General features: G+C 37.8%; 1 protein-coding gene across 2 annotated transcripts in view; it reads left to right on the top strand.

The window, feature by feature from the left end:
* ROS1 (ROS proto-oncogene 1, receptor tyrosine kinase) overlaps nucleotides 1-19,413 on the top strand; it is a 155,562-nt gene that overhangs the window by 107,692 nt on the left and 28,457 nt on the right. For both annotated transcript variants that reach the window (XM_063724964.1, XM_063724965.1), the window contains 7 exons: nucleotides 6,906-7,023; nucleotides 9,935-10,125; nucleotides 11,912-11,995; nucleotides 14,930-15,065; nucleotides 16,293-16,455; nucleotides 18,062-18,126; nucleotides 19,042-19,171. In XM_063724964.1, the coding sequence (XP_063581034.1) occupies nucleotides 6,906-7,023; nucleotides 9,935-10,125; nucleotides 11,912-11,995; nucleotides 14,930-15,065; nucleotides 16,293-16,455; nucleotides 18,062-18,126; nucleotides 19,042-19,171 (887 nt within the window). The remainder of the gene's footprint in view (nucleotides 1-6,905; nucleotides 7,024-9,934; nucleotides 10,126-11,911; nucleotides 11,996-14,929; nucleotides 15,066-16,292; nucleotides 16,456-18,061; nucleotides 18,127-19,041; nucleotides 19,172-19,413) is intronic.

Genomic DNA, 19,413 nt, shown 5'->3' with positions numbered 1-19,413 from the left:
GAACAACATACACTGGGGCCTGTCGGGGGAGGGGTGGGGGGAGAGAGAGCATTAGGAAAAATAGCTAATGCATGCTGGGCTTAATACCTAGGTGATGGATTGCTAGGTGTAGTAAACCACCACGGGACATGTTTACCCATGTAACAAACCTTCACGTCCTGCACGTGTACCCCAGAACTAAAAATTAAAAAATTAAAAAAAAGAATGGAGGGAAAATGCTCCAAAACTTATGATAATTTTCTTTATTTTCACTTATCGCTTATTTTGTTTCAAGTTGAGATATATTGTTAATCTTATCACTAATTCATCAAATCCATCACTAATAAAAACTTCAAATGCTCATTAAAAATATGTAATCATATCAGAATATTTCTGAATTTTTTTTTAAGTTTCTTCTTAAAAAAATAAGATACATGTGCAGAACGTGCAGATTTGTTACATAGGTATACATGTGCCATGGTGGTTTGCTGCACCTATTGACCTGTCCTCTAAGTTCCCTCCCCTCAGCTCCTATCCCTCAACAGGCCCTGGTGTGTGCTGTTCCCCTCTCTGTATCCATGTGTTCTCAGTGTTCAACTCCCACTTATGAGTGAGAACATGTGGTGTTTTGTTCTCTGTTCCTGTGTTAGGTTGCTGAGGATGATGGCTTCCAGCTTCATCCATGTCCCTGCAAAGGACATGATCTCATTCCTTCTTATGGCTGCATAGTATTCCATGATGTATATGTACCACATTTTCTTTATCTGGTTTGTCATTGATGGATTGGCTTGGTTCCATGTCTTTGTTATTGTAAATAGTGCTGCAATAAACAAACGTGTGCATGTGTCTTTATAGTAGAATGATTTATATTACTTTGGGTATGTACTCAATAATGAGATTACTGGGTCAAATGGTATTTCCGGTTCTAGATCCTTGAGGAATCGCCATACTGTCTTCCACAATGGTTGAAATAATTTACTTTCCCACCAGAAGTGTAAAAGTATTCCTATTTCTCCACATCCTCATCAGCATCTATTGTTTCCTGACTTTTTAATAATCGCCATTCTGACTGGCATGAGATGGTATCTCATTGTAGTTTTGATTTGCACTCCTCTGATGATCAGTGATATTGAGCTTTTTTTCATATGTTTATTGGCTGCATAAATGTCCTTTTTGAGAAGTGTCTGTTCATATCTTTTGTCCACTTTTTGATGGGGTTGTTTGTCTTTTTCTTGTAAATATGTTTAAGTTCCTTGTACATTCTGGATATTAACCCTTTTTCAGATGGATAGAATGCAAAAATTTTCTCCCATTCTGTAGGTTGTCTGTTCACTCTGATGATAGTTTCTTTTGCTGTGCAGAAGCTCTTTAGTTTAGTTAGATCTCATTTGTCTATTTTGGCTTTTGTTGCCATTGCTTTTGGTGTTTTAGTCATGAAGTCTTTGCCCATGCCTATGTCCTGAATGGTATTGCCTTGGTTTTCTTTTAGGGTTTTTATGGTTTTGGTTTTTACATTTAAATGTTTAATCCATCTTGAGTTAAATTTTGTATAAGGTGTAAGGAATGGGCCCAGTTTCAGTTTTCTGCATATGGCTAGCCAGTTTTCCCTGCACCATTTACTAAATAAGAGATCCTTTCCTCATTGCTTGTTTTTGTTAGGTTTGTCGAAGATCAGATGGTCGTAGATGTGTGGTGTAATTTCTGAGGTCTCTGTTCTGCTCCATTGGTCTATATATTTGTTTTGGTATCAGTACCATGCTGTGTTACTGTAGCCTTGTAATATAGTTTGAAGTCAGGTAGCATGATGCCTCCAAGTTTGTTCTTTTTGCTTAGGATTGTCTTGGCTACATGGGGTCTTCTTTGATTCTATGTGAAATTTAAAATAGCTTTTTCTAATTCTATGAAGAATGTCAATGGTAGTTACATGAGAATAGCATTGAATCTATAAATTACTCTGGGCAGAATGGCCATTTTCATGATACTCATTAATCCTGTCCATGGGGATGGAATGTTTTTCCATTTGTTTGTGTCCTTTCTTATTTCCTTGAGCAATGGTTTGTAGTTTTCCTTGAAGAGGTCCTTCACATCCCTTGTTAGCTGTATTCCTAGGTATTTTATTCTCTTTGTAGCTATTGTGAATGGGAGTTCATTCATGATTTGGCTCTCTGCTTGCCTATTGTTGGTGTAAAGGAATGCTTGTGATTTTTGCACATTGATTTTTTATCTTGAGACTTTGCTGAAGTTGCTTATCAGTTCAAGAAGTTTTTGGGCTGAGATGATGGGGTTTTCTAAATACAAAATTAAGTCATCTGCAGAGACAACTTGACTTCCTCTCTTCCTATTTGAATACCCTTTATTTCTTCCTCTTGCCTGATTGCCCTGACCAGAACTTCCAATACTATGTTGAATAGGAGTGGTGAGAGTGGACATCCTTGTCTTGTACTGGTTTTCAAAGGGAATTCTTCCAGGTTTTGCTCATTCAATATGATATTGGCTGTAGATTTCTCATAAATAGTTCTTATTATTTAGAGATATGTTCCATCAAAACCTAGTTTATTGAGAGTTTTTAACATAAAGAGATGTTGATGTTGAATTTTATCAAAGGCCTTTTCTGCATCTATTCAGATAATCACGTGATTTTTGTCTTTGGTTCTGTTCATGTGATGGATTACATTTATTGATTTGCATATGTTGAATCAGCCTTGCATCCCAGGGATGAAGCCGACTTTTTCGTGGTGGATATGTTTTTTGATGTGCTGCTGGATTCAGTTTGCCAGTATTTTATTGAGGATTTTTACATCAATGTTCATCAGGTATATTGGCCTGAAGTTTGTTGTTGTGTCTCTTCCCAGTTTTGGTATCAGGATGATGCTGGCTTCATAAAATGAATTAGGAAGGAATTCTTCCTTTTCTATTGTTTGGAACAGTTTCAGAAGGAATGGTACCAGCTCCTCTTTGTATTTCTGGTAGAATTCAGCTGTGAATCCATCTGGTCCTGGGCTTTTTTTGGTTGGTAGGCTATTAATTACTGCCTCCATTCCAGAGCTTGCTACTGGTCTAGTCAGGGATTCAACTTCTTCCTGGTTTAGTCTTGGTGTATGCATCCAGGAATGTATCCATTTCTTCTAGATTTTCTAGTTTATTTGCATAGAGGAGTTCATAGTATTGTCTGGTGGTATTTTGTATTTCTGCGGGGTCAGTGGTGATATCCCCTTTATCATTTTTTTTGTGTCTATTTGATTCTTCTCTGTCTCCTTCTTTGTCTAGCTAGCAGTCTATCTATTTTGTTATTTATTTTATTTTTTAAAAAAATGGCTCCTGGATGTGTTGATTTTTTTGGAGGGCTTTTTGTGTCTTTATCTCCTTCAATTCTTCTCTGATCTTAATTATTTCTTGTCTTCTGCCAGCTTTTGGATTAGTTTGCTCTTGCCTCTCTAGCTCTTTTAATTGTGATGTTAGGGTGACGATTTGAGATCTTTCTGGCTTTCTAATGTGGGCATTTAATGCTATGAATTTTCCTCTTAACACTGCTTAGTTGTGTCCCAGAGATTCTGGTACATTGTCTCTGTTCTCATTTGTTTCAAAGAACTTATTTATTTCTGCCTTAATTTCATTATTTACCCAGGAGCCACTCAGGAGCAAGTTGTTCAATTTCCATGAAATTGTGTGGTTTTGAGTGAGTTTCTTAATCCTGGGTTCTAATTTGATTGCACTGTGGTCTGAGAGACTGTTTGTTATGATTTCAGCTCTTTTGCATTTGCTGAGGAGTGTTTTACTTCCAATTATGTGGTAGATTTTAGAATAAGTACCATGTGGCACTCAGAAGAATGTATATTCTGTTGATTTGGGCTAGAAAGTTCTGTAGACATCTACTAGGTCCACTTGATCCAGAGCTAAGTTCAAGTCCTGAATATCCTTGTTAATTTTCTGTCTTGTTGATCTGTCTAATACTGGCAGTGGGGTGTTAAAGTTTCCCACTATTATTGTGTGGGAGTCTAAGTCTCTTTGTAGGTCTCTAAGAACTTGTTTTGTGAGTCTGGGTGCTCTTGTATTGGGGGCATATATATTCAGAATAGTTAGCTCTTCCTGTTGAATTGTTCCCTTTACCATCATATAATGCCCTTCTTCGTCTATTTTGATCTTTGTTGGTTTAAAGTCTGTTTTGTCAGAGACTAGGATTGCAACCCCTACTTTTTTTTTTTTTTTGCTTTCCATTTGCTTGGTAAATTTTCCTCAATCCCTTTATTTTGAGCCTGTGTGTGTCTTTGCATGTAAGATGGATCTCCTGAATACAACACGCTAATGGGTCTTGACTCCTTATCCAATTTGCTGGTCTGTATCTTTTAATTGGGGCATTTAGCCCCTTTACATTTAAGGTAGGTATTGTTATGTGAGTTTGATCCTGTCACCATGATGCTATTTGGTTATTTTGCATGCTAGTTGATGCAGTTTCTTCATAGTGTCATTGATCTTTATACTTTGGTGTGTTTTTGCAATGGCTGGTACCAGTTTTTCCTTTCCATATTTAGTGCTTATTTCAGGAGCTGTTGCAGGGCAGGCCTGGTGGTAACAAAATCCCTCAGCATTTGCTTGTCTGGAAAGGATTTTATTTCTCCTTCGCTTATGAAGCTTAGTTTGGCTGGATATGAAATTCTGGGTTGAAAATTCTTTTCTTTAAGAATGTTGATATTGGCCCCCAATCTCTTCTGGTTTGTAGAGTTTATGTTGAGAGGTCCACTGTTAGTCTGATGGGCTTCCCTTTGTAGGTGACCTGGCCTTTCTCTCTGGCTGCCCTTAACAGTTTTTACTTGACTTCAATCTTGGAGAATCTGATGATTATGTGTCTTGGGGTTGATCTTCTCATGGAGTATCTTAATGGTGTTCTCTGTGTTTGCCGAATTTGCATGTTGGCCTGTCTTGCTAGGTTGGGGAAGTTCTCCTGGATAATATACCGAAGTGTGTTTTCTGGCTTGTTTCCATTTTCCCCATCTCCTTCTGGTACTCCAAGCTATCATAGGTTCAGTCTTTTTATGAAGTCTCATATTTCTTGGAGGCTTTATTCATTCCTTTTCATTCTTTTTTCTCTCTTCTTGTCAGCATGTCTTATTTCAATAAGGTGGTCTTCAGACGCTGATATCTTCTCTTCCACTTGGTCGATTCAGCTGTTGACATTTGTGTATGCTTCACGAAGTTCTTGTGCTGTGTTTTTCAGCCCCATCAGGCCATTTATGTTCTTCTTCAAACTGGTTATTCTAGTTAGCAATTCCTCCAACTTTTTATCAAGGTTCTTAGCTTCTTTGCATTGGGTTAGAACATACTCCTTTAGCTCATCATAGTTTTTTACTACCCATCTTGTGAAGCCTACTTCTGTCAGTTCATCCATCTGATCCTCCGCCCAGTTCTGCACCCTTAATGGAGACATTGTGATCATTTGGAGGAGAAGAGGCACTCTGGCCTTTTGGATTTTCAGCATTTTTTTCATTGGCTCTTTCTCATCTTCGTGAGTTTGTCTAGTTGTGGTCTTTGAGGCTGCTGACCCTTGTATGGGTTTTTTGTGGGGGCCCTTGTTGTTGTTGTTGATGATGCTGTTGTTGTCACTTTCTGCTTGTTTGTTTTTCTTTCAATAGTCACTTCCCTCTTCTGTAGGGCTGCTGCAGTTTGCTGGGGTTCACTTAAGGCCTTATTCATCTGATTTACTCCCACGCCTGGATATGTAACTCAAGGAGGCTGGAGAACAGCAAAAATCGGTGTCTGCTCCTTCTTCTGGGACCTCTGACCTCAAGGGGCACCAATCTGATGCCAGTAGGATCGCTCCTGTATAGGGTGTCCTGACAATCCCTGTTGGAGGGTCTCACCCAGTTGGGTGGCACCAGGAGGAGGACCCATTTAACAAAGCACTTTGTCCCCTGGTGGAGAGGGTGTGTTTTGCTGTGGGGAAGCCCACTTGTCTGGACTTCCCAGATTCCTCAGAACTACCAGGAGGAGAGGCTAAGTCTGTTGGTCCGCAGAGACTGCAGCCACCACTCCCCCTAGGGGCTCAGGCCCAGGGAGATCTGAATTCTGTCCCTGAGCCTCTGGCTGCAGTTACTGGAGATTCTGCAGGGAAGCCCTACCCACTGAGGAAGGATGGGTCAGGGTTAGACCTGAAGAGGCACTCTGGCCACTGACTACCACAGCTGGTGTGTTGGGTTGTGGCGACAAATCTTGGGACCAAGCTGTCCAGCCTCGCTGGCTCCAGCAGGGGAAAAGCACAGCCTGGAGCTATAGAAATGGATGCTGCATTTCCCCCCGGCCAGGGAGATTAGCGTGTTAGGCAGTTGGGAGTCCCAGTGCTGGCTGCTGCCCCTCCCTCAAGGAGCTCAAAGGGCTTAGACAGCAGGCAGCAGAAGCCTGTGCTGGTCACCCCTCCCCCAGGGAGTTCAGTAGGCTTAAGCAGATTCCAGCTGAGAGGCCATAAGAATCTGCACATTCTAGGGTTGGGATGCTAGGCCCTGGTGGTGTGGGTTCGAGAGTGGGATCTTCCAATCCATGAGTTGCACAGTTCTGTGGAAAAAGCAGTTTCCCTGGCTGGGTAGCCTGCTCACTCGCCGCTCCCCTTGGCTGGAGGGGAGGGGGTTCCCCTTCCCTGTGTGGTTCTCAGGTGAGCTCACCGCACTTCCTTCTCTCTGTGGGTCACGCCAGCCTTATAGTCAATTTTGATGAGCCAATCTAGATACCTTGCTGGTGAAGGATTCACACACTTATTATGGTTTTTTTCAATAGAAACCTCTGAACGCAGTTGCTTCTAGTCGGCCATCTTGGCCCCGCCTCTTAATATTTCTTTAATGTTATTTGTCTTTCCTCTTAATATATTCTGTAGAAAGATTTCAATGCAGAAGATTAATACTTCAAACATATCAATCAATATTTTCTTTTTTTCCCCAAAGCTGGAGTCCCAAGTAAACCAGGCATTCCCAAATTACTAGAAGGGAGTAAAAATTCAATACAGTGGGAGAAAGCCGAAGATAATGGATGTAGAATTATATACTATATCCTTGAGATAAGGTATGTGTGTTTGCAAAGTACTTGTAAATGACAAAGAACTAAGAAGATAATTATAAAGTAATCAAAAGTAACACTATTTATGCAAATGTATTTATATACAAACACAAAGATCTTTAGTTTAAGGACTCACATGCATCATTACGTTCTTTGCTCAATTCCTAGACGTTGGTCTTGGCATGCTAATTATAAAACAGATCACATCATTCTCCAAAATCTCTAACTGCTCATTGACACTTTATGGAAATTGTTTGATCATAGGCTTATGCAACCAGTGTTTACTTAATATCAGTTTTGTTTAAAAAGTTTAGCTGATGTTTAATGTTAAATGATGATGGCATGTAAATTCCTGATGATAGTTTGCTTTAGCAAGGTGAATACTCTCTAGTGAGAATTGGTGATGAAGTAGATATTTTTCATACTGTAAAATTAGGTCAGGTTCTGAAATGGTCTGAAGTGTAGAGGTCACACAGGATTCTTTATTCATTGGGAAGATTACAGTTTGCAGTGTGTTCCCAGGGACAGAAAACACACCATCGATGAAAACCAGCCACTGATGAACAGCCTCAGACCTGGCCAGTACGGGGAGCACGTGAACCATAACTGCCTCAGGACTGATTTCACGCCAACTTGAGGGGAGGATTCCAAATTCCAAAGACACTCCTCTCACAGGACTATGAAACCATCTTTTAAGAAGTTCCAAGGACAAAAGTCACTTCCATAATTATAGTCCTGGCAACTTGATCTTTAGATCTATTTTTGCTTCATCTGGCTCTGGCATTCCCATAACCTTAAAAAATGTTCCTGTTCATACTACAGAATTCCCTTGGCCCTTATTTCTAATTGAAACCTCCTTGAAGTTTCTGTTGCTGCTTTTCATGCAGAGTGAAATACATTCTAACCTGCAGAACTGTCTTGGTGGTTTGTGACTGTAATGATGTTCATCAATCAGGTCACACATCAGGTTTTTGCTAGGACCTCTTTAGTGTGTTACCCTGAGTAACACCTTAAGTGCTACTAAAATGACTCCATCTAAATACTTTGCATACTCCTTGCTCCAGGTCTCCACTGTCAGGACATGGACTATAGGATGACTGAATGATTGTTGTAACTTCAGTATCTCAAAATAAGTCCTTCAGTCAGGACACTCTAGTTAGACTCTGTGTACTCGCTGATGGGGTAGTGGAAGTGCAAAATGCATGAACTTGGGAGTTGAACAAGCCTTATTAGTTTCAAAAGGTTGCCATAATGAAGGACCACCAACTGGGTGGCTTGAAACAGTAGACATTTATTCTTACAGCTCTAGAGGTTAGAAGTCTGAAACCAACGTATAGCGGGACTGCTTGTTCTGATGGTTCTAGGGCAGAATTCATCTTTGCCTCTTAGCTTCTGGCGTTTGCTGGCCGTCCTTGGTATTCCTTGGCTCATGGACGCATCACTGTCATCATCACCTCCTGCATCACAAGGTGTTCTCTGTGTCCAAATTTCCCTCTTCTTATGCAAGTGCCAGTCATTGGATTAGGGTCCACCCTAAACTATTATGACTTCATCTTAACTTGATTACATTTGTCAAGATCTTATTTCTAAACAAGGTCACATTAAAATATTCTGAGTGGGCATGAATTTTGGGAGGACATGACTCAATCCAGTACACGAACCATGTTTAAATCCTTGTTCTTTTCCTTTTTTGAACTTAAGTTTCCTCATCTGTAAAATGGAGATGATAATATGTATCTCATCTCTTTAAGCTGTTGTGGACTCAGTGAATTAAAACAACATTATGTAAAGCCCCAGTACAGTACGTCATAAATAGAAGGTGCTCAACCAACATCAGAATTCTCCTTTGTTTTCTCAATGGCCATTGTGTAGAGCCACTTCACAAATTCTCAAGGGCCTTTTTCTTTTGGATCAGAGTTGTTTGGTTAAACAGTGAAATGGCCAATGCTAAAGGTGAGACTTCACAAAATGTGTAAAAACACTCTGTCCTAATGCTTTGCTCAGGATGGTCCTTAAAGCGACCCTCAGCTCCCAGGAACAGCTGTGACCAACTCTGCTGCCCTGCTGCTCCCGATGTTCTTACCCTTTCCATGCTTCTTATAAGGGCCAGCCCTCACTCTCTGTTGGTCTTCAGAAGGATGAGTCAATTAGCAGGAATAGAACCAGATTCTCCCACATATCCCTAAGCTTACTGTAGATTGGCACCAAGTCCTAAAACTATTGCGGTCTGAAAAGTTTCAGACCTGAAATGTTCGTCTTTGTTAGAGAAGACATAAATGGAAGACCTTGAGCTTGCCTTTGATGATTCCGTAAAAAGTCATTCTACTTATGCCTTTTGAACCCGGCCCTTGTGCTCTTTCCGTGTTTCAAATGAAAAACAATTGGATTGACTTTGAGGTGGAATGTAGGTCAATACAAAAGAAAGCAACGAGCCTCAGAATCTCAGATATAATGATAACTTTGGTAGCTGAACTGTCACACTTTCCTTATCAATTTTGTATTCTGTATTTTATTGAAATATGGCATAAGTAAACTACAAATAATGTAAAAGACTGAAAATTGAGAAAATGGAAACTTCCCAGTTAAAAATCATGGAATAATTGTCTTATAGGTTTGGAATTCTGGAGAAAGTTTACCCATGCTATTAGTATAGGAAAAAGGTACTCAGCTCTCTCTTCACCACTGATTACTCACAGTTATTTCTTGGTGGGCTGAGTTAATTGGCTCCATGCCTCACTAGGATCACTATAAAACCATACTGTTAGCATCTGTGTTGCCAGATTATGGGAGAGGAATGAGGTCAAGGGTAAATTGTGCCAAAGGACACTCTCTGGCGTTCAGTCACTAAGAAGATCTATGAACAACTAGAAATAACAGGTATATTGTCGTGTATATTTTTTGTATTTATTTTTTGCAGAAAGAGCACTTCAAATAATTTACAGAACCAGAATTTAAGGTGGAAGATGACATTTAATGGATCCTGCAGTAGCGTTTGCACATGGAAGTCCAAAAACCTGAAAGGAATATTTCAGTTCAGAGTAGTAGCTGCAAATAATCTAGGGTTTGGTGAATATAGTGGAATCAGTGAGAAGATTATATTAGTTGGAGGTATGTTACCATGTCTGTCTACACACTAGCTTATTACCTAAAGTTTCAGTAATAAATATCAGTACATTCTTAACATTAGCAATGGATAATGGTGACTATATATATATATATATCTTATTATCCAAACTATTAAACTATTCCATTCATGTGATGTGATCTTTCTAAAACATCATTATCATCATGTCATTTTTCTCCCCAATAATAATCAGCCAGCCCCTTAATTCCTACCACATCAATTCCGTGCTCCTAATTAGGCTTCCAAGACTGTTCACAATCTGTTCTATCCAGCCTTATTATTCTATTCACATTATACCAGCTTTATGACCACTCTTACATTACACATAACAGGCCTAAGACCTTTGTTTCTTCCCCAATATCTACCTCTTCCACTGTGTATTTTATTTTAGTTTATGATATATTGTCTTTCTAATCACATAGGCAGGAAATCTCAGTGCCATATGTGATTTTTCCCTCTACTCAGTCATCAGGTCCTGTTGATTTTACCATCTTGATTTCTCTCTGATGAGTTCTCATCTTCCTCTTTCCACCTTGGCTTTCCTAATTTAAGGTATAATTTCTTGCCTGTGCCCTTGGCTTATGCATACTGCTGACAGTTAATTTAGTTGAAGCACAAGCTGGATTACTTTACCCCTCTCTGAAATACCACAATGGCTCTCCATTTACTGCTTTCAGAATCAGCTACAAACTTCTTTGTGGCATGTAAGGTCTTCTGTAATTTATCCTCCAATTGTGGTTTATCTTTTCTAATATTTATGTCTGTGCTGTAGCCATATCAGACCAGTAAAAAGTTTTTATGTCACTTGGTCTTTGGCTCTGTGTTTGCCTCAGCCTAGAATACAGGTCCCCAACACCTACCCTGTGCCCCTTAGCTGTGATTTCCTATTCTTATTTTCTGCCAATTGAAATTCTTCTCATCCTTCAAGACTTAAATGAACTCATCATAATGCTTACCTGATGCTCCTTAGTCAAATGAATGGTTGAATTTTATACACTCACATGCTATATAAAACTTACATTATTCTTATTTATATTATAGTTAGTTATCTAGTTAGTTGTGTACAAAAGTTTGCTACCCAGTTCAGCAAACTTTTTCTGAAAAGAACCAAATAGTAAATATGTTAGACTTTGCAGGCTACATGTGATCTCTGTAGCATGTTCTTCTTTTCTTCTTTTTCTCTTCTTCTCTTTTTCCTTCTCCTTCTTTTTAAAAATAACACTTTAAAAATGTAAAACTTATTCATAGCTAATGGAGGGTACAAAATCAGGTTATAGCCAGATTTGGCCCTCATGCCATAGTTTGCCAGACTCTGGCCTACATGTTTGTTTCCTCTACACAACTGAAACTACCTAAGAGAAATTACCATGTTTATTCCTCAGTTTAATATCCATGAAATTGAATATGTATGAAGATATTATACAAAATAATAATGCCAACTATTTAGTATCTAAAGACTGAGATTTCTTGGTCCTAAATTTATTAAAAAGATATACATGTTTCCTCAGTCATTTTAAAGTAGAAGATTGGGTGGGTATATTCCAGTGGTTTGTTGCTCTCTGCAAAAAAAGCAAAAACACCTTGATTTTGATTTCACATGGCATAAACACTCTCTGTATGGATGCTTTCAAGCTACCAATGGTCTAACAACTGGCTTGCAAAAATCCAGTAGTAGCTAGCTCTGCTATATTACTCTGTGTGCTTAGGTAGAGCTGGGGCTACTTAGCTTTTATCTATGAATTAATTTCTTTTTCTGATTTATATTATTAGATGATTTTTGGATACCAGAAACAAGTTTCATACTTACTATTATAGTTGGAATTTTTCTGGTTGTTACAGTCCCACTGACCTTTGGTAAGTATAATAGAATTTTAAAAATAGGCAACAAACTGTTTACTTAATCATACCTGATTGATTTATCTCTTAATTGATCTAATCTCCCACATGAAATATTGCCTGATTAAATTAATAAAATTTACATTGTTACCTTCAGCTGTACATTTATAACCACTAACTTCTGTGAATTGTTTTCTGATCTAGGCATAACTATTTTATGGAAAATATACATGTACATTTCATGTTATACTTTAGATAAAACTACTTGCAAGGGAACCAACTTTTAGGTTTCTTTAAAACAGTGTTTGTTTCTGATTGGCTGCATACAAATGTTTTGTGGCTTATAGTTTAAAATAAATAAAAGAAAAATAACCCTGGGTACAGAAAAAAGTATAGAATTAATGGGAGGCCAGTGACAATCTTTGGTTGGGATAGTTTTGGTTTCTAAGCAGACAGGCTAGTTTGGAATGAGTAGGGCCTCTGTTGCAGAAGATCCATTTCTGGCTTGTGGGATCCACTCTTGCTTTCAGACATCTGATCTGCTTATTTCAAATCCCTGCTCATTTATAAATGACCAGGAAAGCAGAAAAATTATGTTAGGTAGCTAGAAAGCTATTTTTTTCTAAGAAGATTTACTTTAATGATGATAAAATGCAGTAAAAACCTCAAAGGGAATGGTCAAGTACTGATTGGACTTTTAGAGTTATCATAGTGATCATACATTCTTGTTTATTTCTGTTTCAGCACAAATAATAATAGCACTTTCTTTCATTCCCCAAACTGTCTGAGTTTGGTTTATAAGATATATGGACCCCTATCTATTGCTAATATTGAGAGTCCCCAACACACTGAATCATTAAAAGAAGGGCATGATTCTTACCAGAAAAGAACACTCAAACACATATTAAGAAAGTTGTGGCTTATTTTGTTCACAAATGGGGTAAGTTACAAGGGAAAGTTGACGGAAAAGTCACAAACATAAAGTTGAACTCTCAGGATAAAGAAAGCCAACACTTTACTGTGTTCTAAATCTTTATTCTTTCTGCAGAGTGATTGGAGTCACAGTCTTTATGAGAGCACTTTGAAGCTTGATTTGAGATTTTTTTTCAAAGATTTCACCCACACAATATGTGAAACTCCTTCAGCAAACTTGGAAAGCTAAAAATTTCAGCTAACCCTGCCAGGATTTTAACCTGTGGTTCCAGAGAGTCTAAGTATTGCACAGCTGATGTTTGTGCCACTAAGCCAGCCCCTCCAGAATTACGCATATGACTGCAGTATATTTGGCAGTTGGCATATAGGCTTGACTGCTTGTCTGCTTTCCTACTGGGAAGGAGAATTACATGAAGAATCCTTCAGCTGACCTTTGCTTACTTTCTTGTACATCACCATTGTTTAAACCCATAACTCTAGTGGGTGAACATGAGATAATTTCAGACAACCTATTGTGCTTCCAAGACATCCTATGGATATCTGACTTTCTCAGGACTTAAAGGTCTTTATTCTGTTTGAAATTCACGAACTTTTGAGTCTAGCTAAGCTAATTCGGTTCTTTGCTTTTAGCAGCAGTGCATGTGGTTTTACTAGTAAGAGCGTGTGCGTGCATGAGAAAAGATTGAGTCATTAAAATAACAAAAAAAGTCACAATTATTTTAAAATTTGTATTGTGCTGAAGGCACTCATCAGTTATAAACATAAAATTAAGACAATTTTTAAAATGAGTGTTGACAGCCTTTGCTTCTGAGCGGTCATATCTAATGTATAACATTAGCCTTCTGCTGGGAGTAGAGGAAAATGTAAACCTGTAAAATACAACTGCTGACCTGAGGAGCTTGCCATTTAATGAGGGAGGTAAGACATGCCTGTGTGGAAAGACAAATAGCAAGATATGTGTTAAATAATAACAAAAGACAAAAATAGATGAAATAAACAAGACAGTGCATAGGATAAGCACTCACAGAGAGGCGCAATTAGTCTTTCAAGTTCAGATATGAAAGATTAGTAGAGGTTGCTGAGGTTTCAGAAGGCATCACTGAGGATGTGGGCTTACATTGGGCCTATAAAAGTGAAGCGAGGTGGTGAGAACATTTCAAGTTTGAAAAATTAATTTAGCAGAAGGTACTTGTGATCTTTCACTGTGTAGCCCTTCAAATTGAATTTCATGTGACTAAAACTCTAACTTCTTGAATATAGAAGCTACTGTGAAATTAAGTTCAAATTTTAATGATCATCTCTCAAAGCATGCTTGCTGTTTTCAACTTCTGAGCCAATAGTCCAGTACAGATGACAATCCTATTGACATAATTGTATTTTAATATTAAGAAAATTTATTTTATTATTATAAAACTAATACTGCTTATTATATAAAGAAGACAATACAAATTACTCGTGATTCTGCAACTAGGGCAGACCACTACTAACATTTGGTAAGCTTCGTTCCAATACTTTTTCTACATATTCGAGTATGTGTATATGAACAACAATGATAAACACTCTTGTACTCTGCAAAAAAAAAAAAAATTGCCGTTATACTGAAAGCATTTTCTTTTCTACTGAGGAGTATAACCTGGATGTGACTGAACTCAAAAACAAATTTGTTTCACTAATAATTATGTTTGTTTTGATTTATTTGGCTCATTTATGGGTGATTTTGACAAAAGTTTTAATATTAAGATACTTTAATTTGTTTATAACAACAGTAAGAAATACATTAAATTTTAAGAAGTGAGATTAAAAATGGTGTAGTATGATTTGTGTATTTATATATGGCTTTTTACCTGGATTTAATTAGTTTTTTATAAGATATTTTAAAATCAAATTATGAAAACTTCTATAACTATTCTACTGATAGTGTTCTTGCATAAAAACACTTAAAATGAACTGTTAACATTTCCTAAAGGAAAAAAGAAGCAATATTTTATTTTGTAAATTATGTCATTTTTTCCTTTATAGTCTGGCATAGAAGATTAAAGAATCAAAAAAGTGCCAAGGAAGGGGTGACAGTGCTTATAAACGAAGACAAACAGTTGGCTGAGCTGCGAGGTCTGGCAGCTGGAGTAGGCCTGGCTAATGCCTGCTATGCAATACAGTACGTAGCTTTGGCCATCATTATGGAGCACCTAGGCAAAGGGTGGGCAACAGCAACGAGAGTGCCTATGAATTCCGCATTGCCCAGGACAGTCATGGTTTATACCAGTTTTTCTGGCATAATTATTAATAACTTCCTCTTCCACTCTCCAATGTGACCTGGGATGGACGGCAAATTATGTGGTTTTAAGAAAAATACATAAAAATCCATTATTTTCCAGTATTTTATCATGTAGCTCAAAAACAAATGAAAGAAGGAGAAAAATATTACATTGAAGAGAATAGATGGTAACATGGTTGGTTGATCTGGAGGCAGTGTTTGAGAGGAGAGGAGTTTTGAGAGCCTTGTGTACGTGGTCAGCCTTAAGTCAATCTTACTCCATTTCAGAAGTTGTATGATGATCGCCCACAAAACCTTCTTAAGATAGATGAGTTTTGAACTTTTGTTGTCATCATAATTAAGGAAAATATTCAAGTGTCTTATGCAAAGGTTCATTATATTAGGATCTATGCAAGAAGGAATTAAATGATCATAGGCCTTGCTTTCAGAAATTTATAATGCAAGGTGTAAAAACAAAGGATTTGAAGTAGACACAAAGGTGATCTAAATCAGCTGTTTAGAGGTGACTTTCCTTTGAGCAAATACTCAGCATATCTGCTACTCAAGATTCTCTATTAAAAATTGAAAGCATTTTTAACATAGCAGCATTTCCCCCCTTGTAGTATTCCAACTGAGAAACCTGGCTTTCTAAAAGTTAACTTTATGGTGATGGGGTTGATTTTTTTGGTCATAGTAAATTTTGTTTTACATAAGATGTCACATGTGTGAAATAGCTAACGGAAAAGCTTATAAACCCAGATGCATTTATTACTAATTTACAGTAGCTTTTTATACAAATTGGCAATCTGAAGAAGTTAATACCTACTAACTTTGACACAACAAGCTACAATAAAAGTCTTGAGGCAATGCATACACATATATGTTTTTATCAAAATTAAGGTGCCTAGAAGTGGACCATCATGCTCTGTCTGGGTAAAAGGTGGTAGAATAGTAAAGTAAAGTAATTAGGAACCCAAAGTTCCACATCACCATGTCACATAAAACACACAATGGTGCAAAGCCATGAGATATTTCTTTCTCTCTCAAACACAAATACCAATACCAACACAAACTTGTACACCTTATATATGTGGAGGGTGGGGAGACAAAAATGTTGCTATTTTACAGTACTCTTCCAACCCAAGAGGAGATTGAAAATCTTCCTGCCTTCCCTCGGGAAAAACTGACTCTGCGTCTCTTGCTGGGAAGTGGAGCCTTTGGAGAAGTGTATGAAGGAACAGCGGTGGACATCTTAGGAGTTGGAAGTGGAGAAATCAAAGTAGCAGTGAAGGTAATGTGAATCTTCGAACTCCTTGACACATTATATCACCATATCTACAAAGACTGACCTGGATATAATTATAATAAAAGTTGAGTGCTCTTTGTTGAAAAGAGGACTGGTTGAATATCGAAGCCTATCCATAGCTACAAAAATCACATTTTTAAAAATCATTTCCTACATAGGAACATTGTTTGTAATCAACAGTCTCCAGGGTTTGCATTACCTCTAAGGCTACTAATTAGCTAAGACCTATCAGACAATCATTTTTCTTCAAACATGCCGTAAGAGAATTGGAGTTGTAAAACACATTCTTAAGGTACTAGACCAAGGGTCAGCAAACCTTTTCTTAACTGGGCAGATAGTAAGTATTTTAGGCTTGCTCGCCATACAGACTCTGCCATTGTATTGTCATAGACAATATGTAAATAAATGAGTGTGGCTGTGTACCAATAAAACTTTATTTATGAACACTGAAATTTGAATTTTATATTATTTTCATATGTCATGAAATAGTAGTATTCTTTTGACTTTTTCAACCATTTAAAAATGGAAAAGCCATTTTCAGATGATAGGCTATACAAAAAGAGGTGACAGGCTGGATTTGGCCCACAGGCTGTACTTTGTCAGTCTCTGACTACATGATTATTTATCATGGTATACTTAATGTATTTTTAAGGAAGCACTGGATATACTCATATTTTTGTAAAACTTTCTTTTGATAAAGGGAGGATGAATCTTTTATGTAATTGAGCAATATCCTGATTTCTGCTTATTAGAGATTTATTGCTTTGAGAGTGAGCTATACAACTAGAAAAGTTGGCAAAATTCTCTCTGCTTCTAAACGATGTCATTTAAAAGTTCTTTAATTTACTCCCACCTTGACTGTTTTAAACAAATGTTTATTTCTCTCATGTAACAAGATGACTGCTGGCTTTGGTTCAGGATAGTGTGTCAGGTCAGAGCCAGTATCTCTGAAATTTTCCTGGCTGTTGTTCATGCTTGCTGCCTCATTGTTCCAAGATGGCTGACAAAGAAGCAAGCATCACATCTTCATTTGGGCCAGGGAGAGGAGGAAAGATGGTGCGAGATGTACATGTTCAGGAAGGCAAAAGTCTTCTTCAAAGCTCCCTCCCTGCCTCAGCAGTTTTTCTCTTATATACCATTGTCCATCACCGAGTTATATGACCACCCCAATTTCCAAGGGAGGCTGTAGAATTTCACAATTTTCATGTTTAGCTTTGATCAATTGCTTGGGACTGGGAAACTGGCCTCCAAGAAATAAATTGAAAGCAAGGAGATGGAGAAAACATATTGAGAAGAAAATTTTGAAAATCAAGAAATTGGCCTAAACAACAAACCTTGGTCTCTTAAAATTTCTACCTTTTGGAGGAACATTGTGTAAACATTACTAGACCTTTTATTTTGCATATTCTTCTAGCAATAACAGGAGGTAACATTTGAAGGGTTTGTAGAATACATGCACATGTTTTATCTACGATCTGTTTCCTGCTTTCAGGGTAGATATTACAAAACAAACAGAACAATCTCCATTAACCCACTGAGCTCACAGAAATGTCTGCTATACTGATTCCTGACTTGTTTTTATGTTGTATAGACTTTGAAGAAGGGTTCCACAGACCAGGAGAAGATTGAATTCCTGAAGGAGGCACATCTGATGAGGTAGCTCTGAAATAATTTTCTCTTGGTATGGGTAAGAAGTTTTAAGTCCGCTTGACTTATTTTTAACACCCCAAATGACCTGACATAACGGATCATGACTAAAACAACATGGCTGAAACGTTTAAATGGAACTACGTCTGCAGAGCAAGTAGTCTATAGAAGCCAATCTTCTGAGCCTGGGTACAGGCACTCCTCAGGCAAAAGGTTCTCCTTTCTTTTATCTTCAATAAGGAGCATGTTTTGCAAGTGAATTCTGAAGCTGTTTGGCTTTTGACATGCTTGTATTCATCTAAATGTGTGATAATGATCAAGTATACCCAGTAAGAGAGAGTTCTCTCAAATGCTTTAATGTCAGTGAAAATATCCTTTGTCTTAGTAAACTTGTCTACAAGTTTGAGTTTGTGGTCATAAAAACTGCTCAAGCACATCTTAACGGGAAGACTTGAGGCAGTGGTTGATTGGGTCTCACGCTGTGGGTTCCAATTATTAGGTTGGGACTTACTTGGTTTGATGTCTTGAGAAAACTGTGTAGCCAAACCCGCATTTCTGAGTTGTTTTCCTGAAAGGAAGAGGATATATTTCATACCTGTAATGACCAAAACTCAATGTTTTTAAATATCTTTTCAAGGACGCTACTAGGCAAAATTACTTTCTTTTCAAAAATATGCTTAATACAAATGTTAATCCTTCTAAAAACCAACCTATTTTATCCATACTCATGGCCACTAGGGGTTGCCTTATTACCTCTTTAAGGTAAGCACAAAGACCAGTAGTTGGAAAAAGAAGTATTAGAGACACTAAGTCAGGGGTTTTGAAGGAAAACTATTGATAAAGAATTGCTGTACTCCATAAAGACCCTCGGATAGGACTCCTGCTTCTGTCATATCATCCAGCCTGTGTCTTTCCACCTTTCAGCAAATTTAATCATCCCAACATTCTGAAGCAGCTTGGAGTTTGTCTGCTGAATGAACCCCAATACATTATCCTGGAACTGATGGAAGGAGGAGACCTTCTTACTTATTTGCGTAAAGCCCGGATGGCAACGGTAGGCAGTTGGGATCCATACTATTGGTTTCATAATGCAAATGCCCTATAATTCCCTATTAATTTTCTTTAAATTTAATAGGCTGCAGTGGTAAAACCTTAGAAGACTTATATGGAAAGAATTATTCTATTTCCTTCACATTAGATTTTGACAATCAGAACCCTGGGCTAACATTCTGGCATTTTCCGGTCATGTGAGTCCAAGTCTGTTTTTAGTATTTAATGGGAGAGCGTGACTCTCAT

Source organism: Pongo abelii, chromosome 5, assembly GCF_028885655.2.
Source record: "Pongo abelii isolate AG06213 chromosome 5, NHGRI_mPonAbe1-v2.0_pri, whole genome shotgun sequence".
Taxonomy (NCBI): domain Eukaryota; kingdom Metazoa; phylum Chordata; class Mammalia; order Primates; family Hominidae; genus Pongo; species Pongo abelii.
The sequence above is the reverse complement of the archived record's forward strand: the minus strand, read 5'-3'. Positions and strand labels throughout refer to the sequence as shown.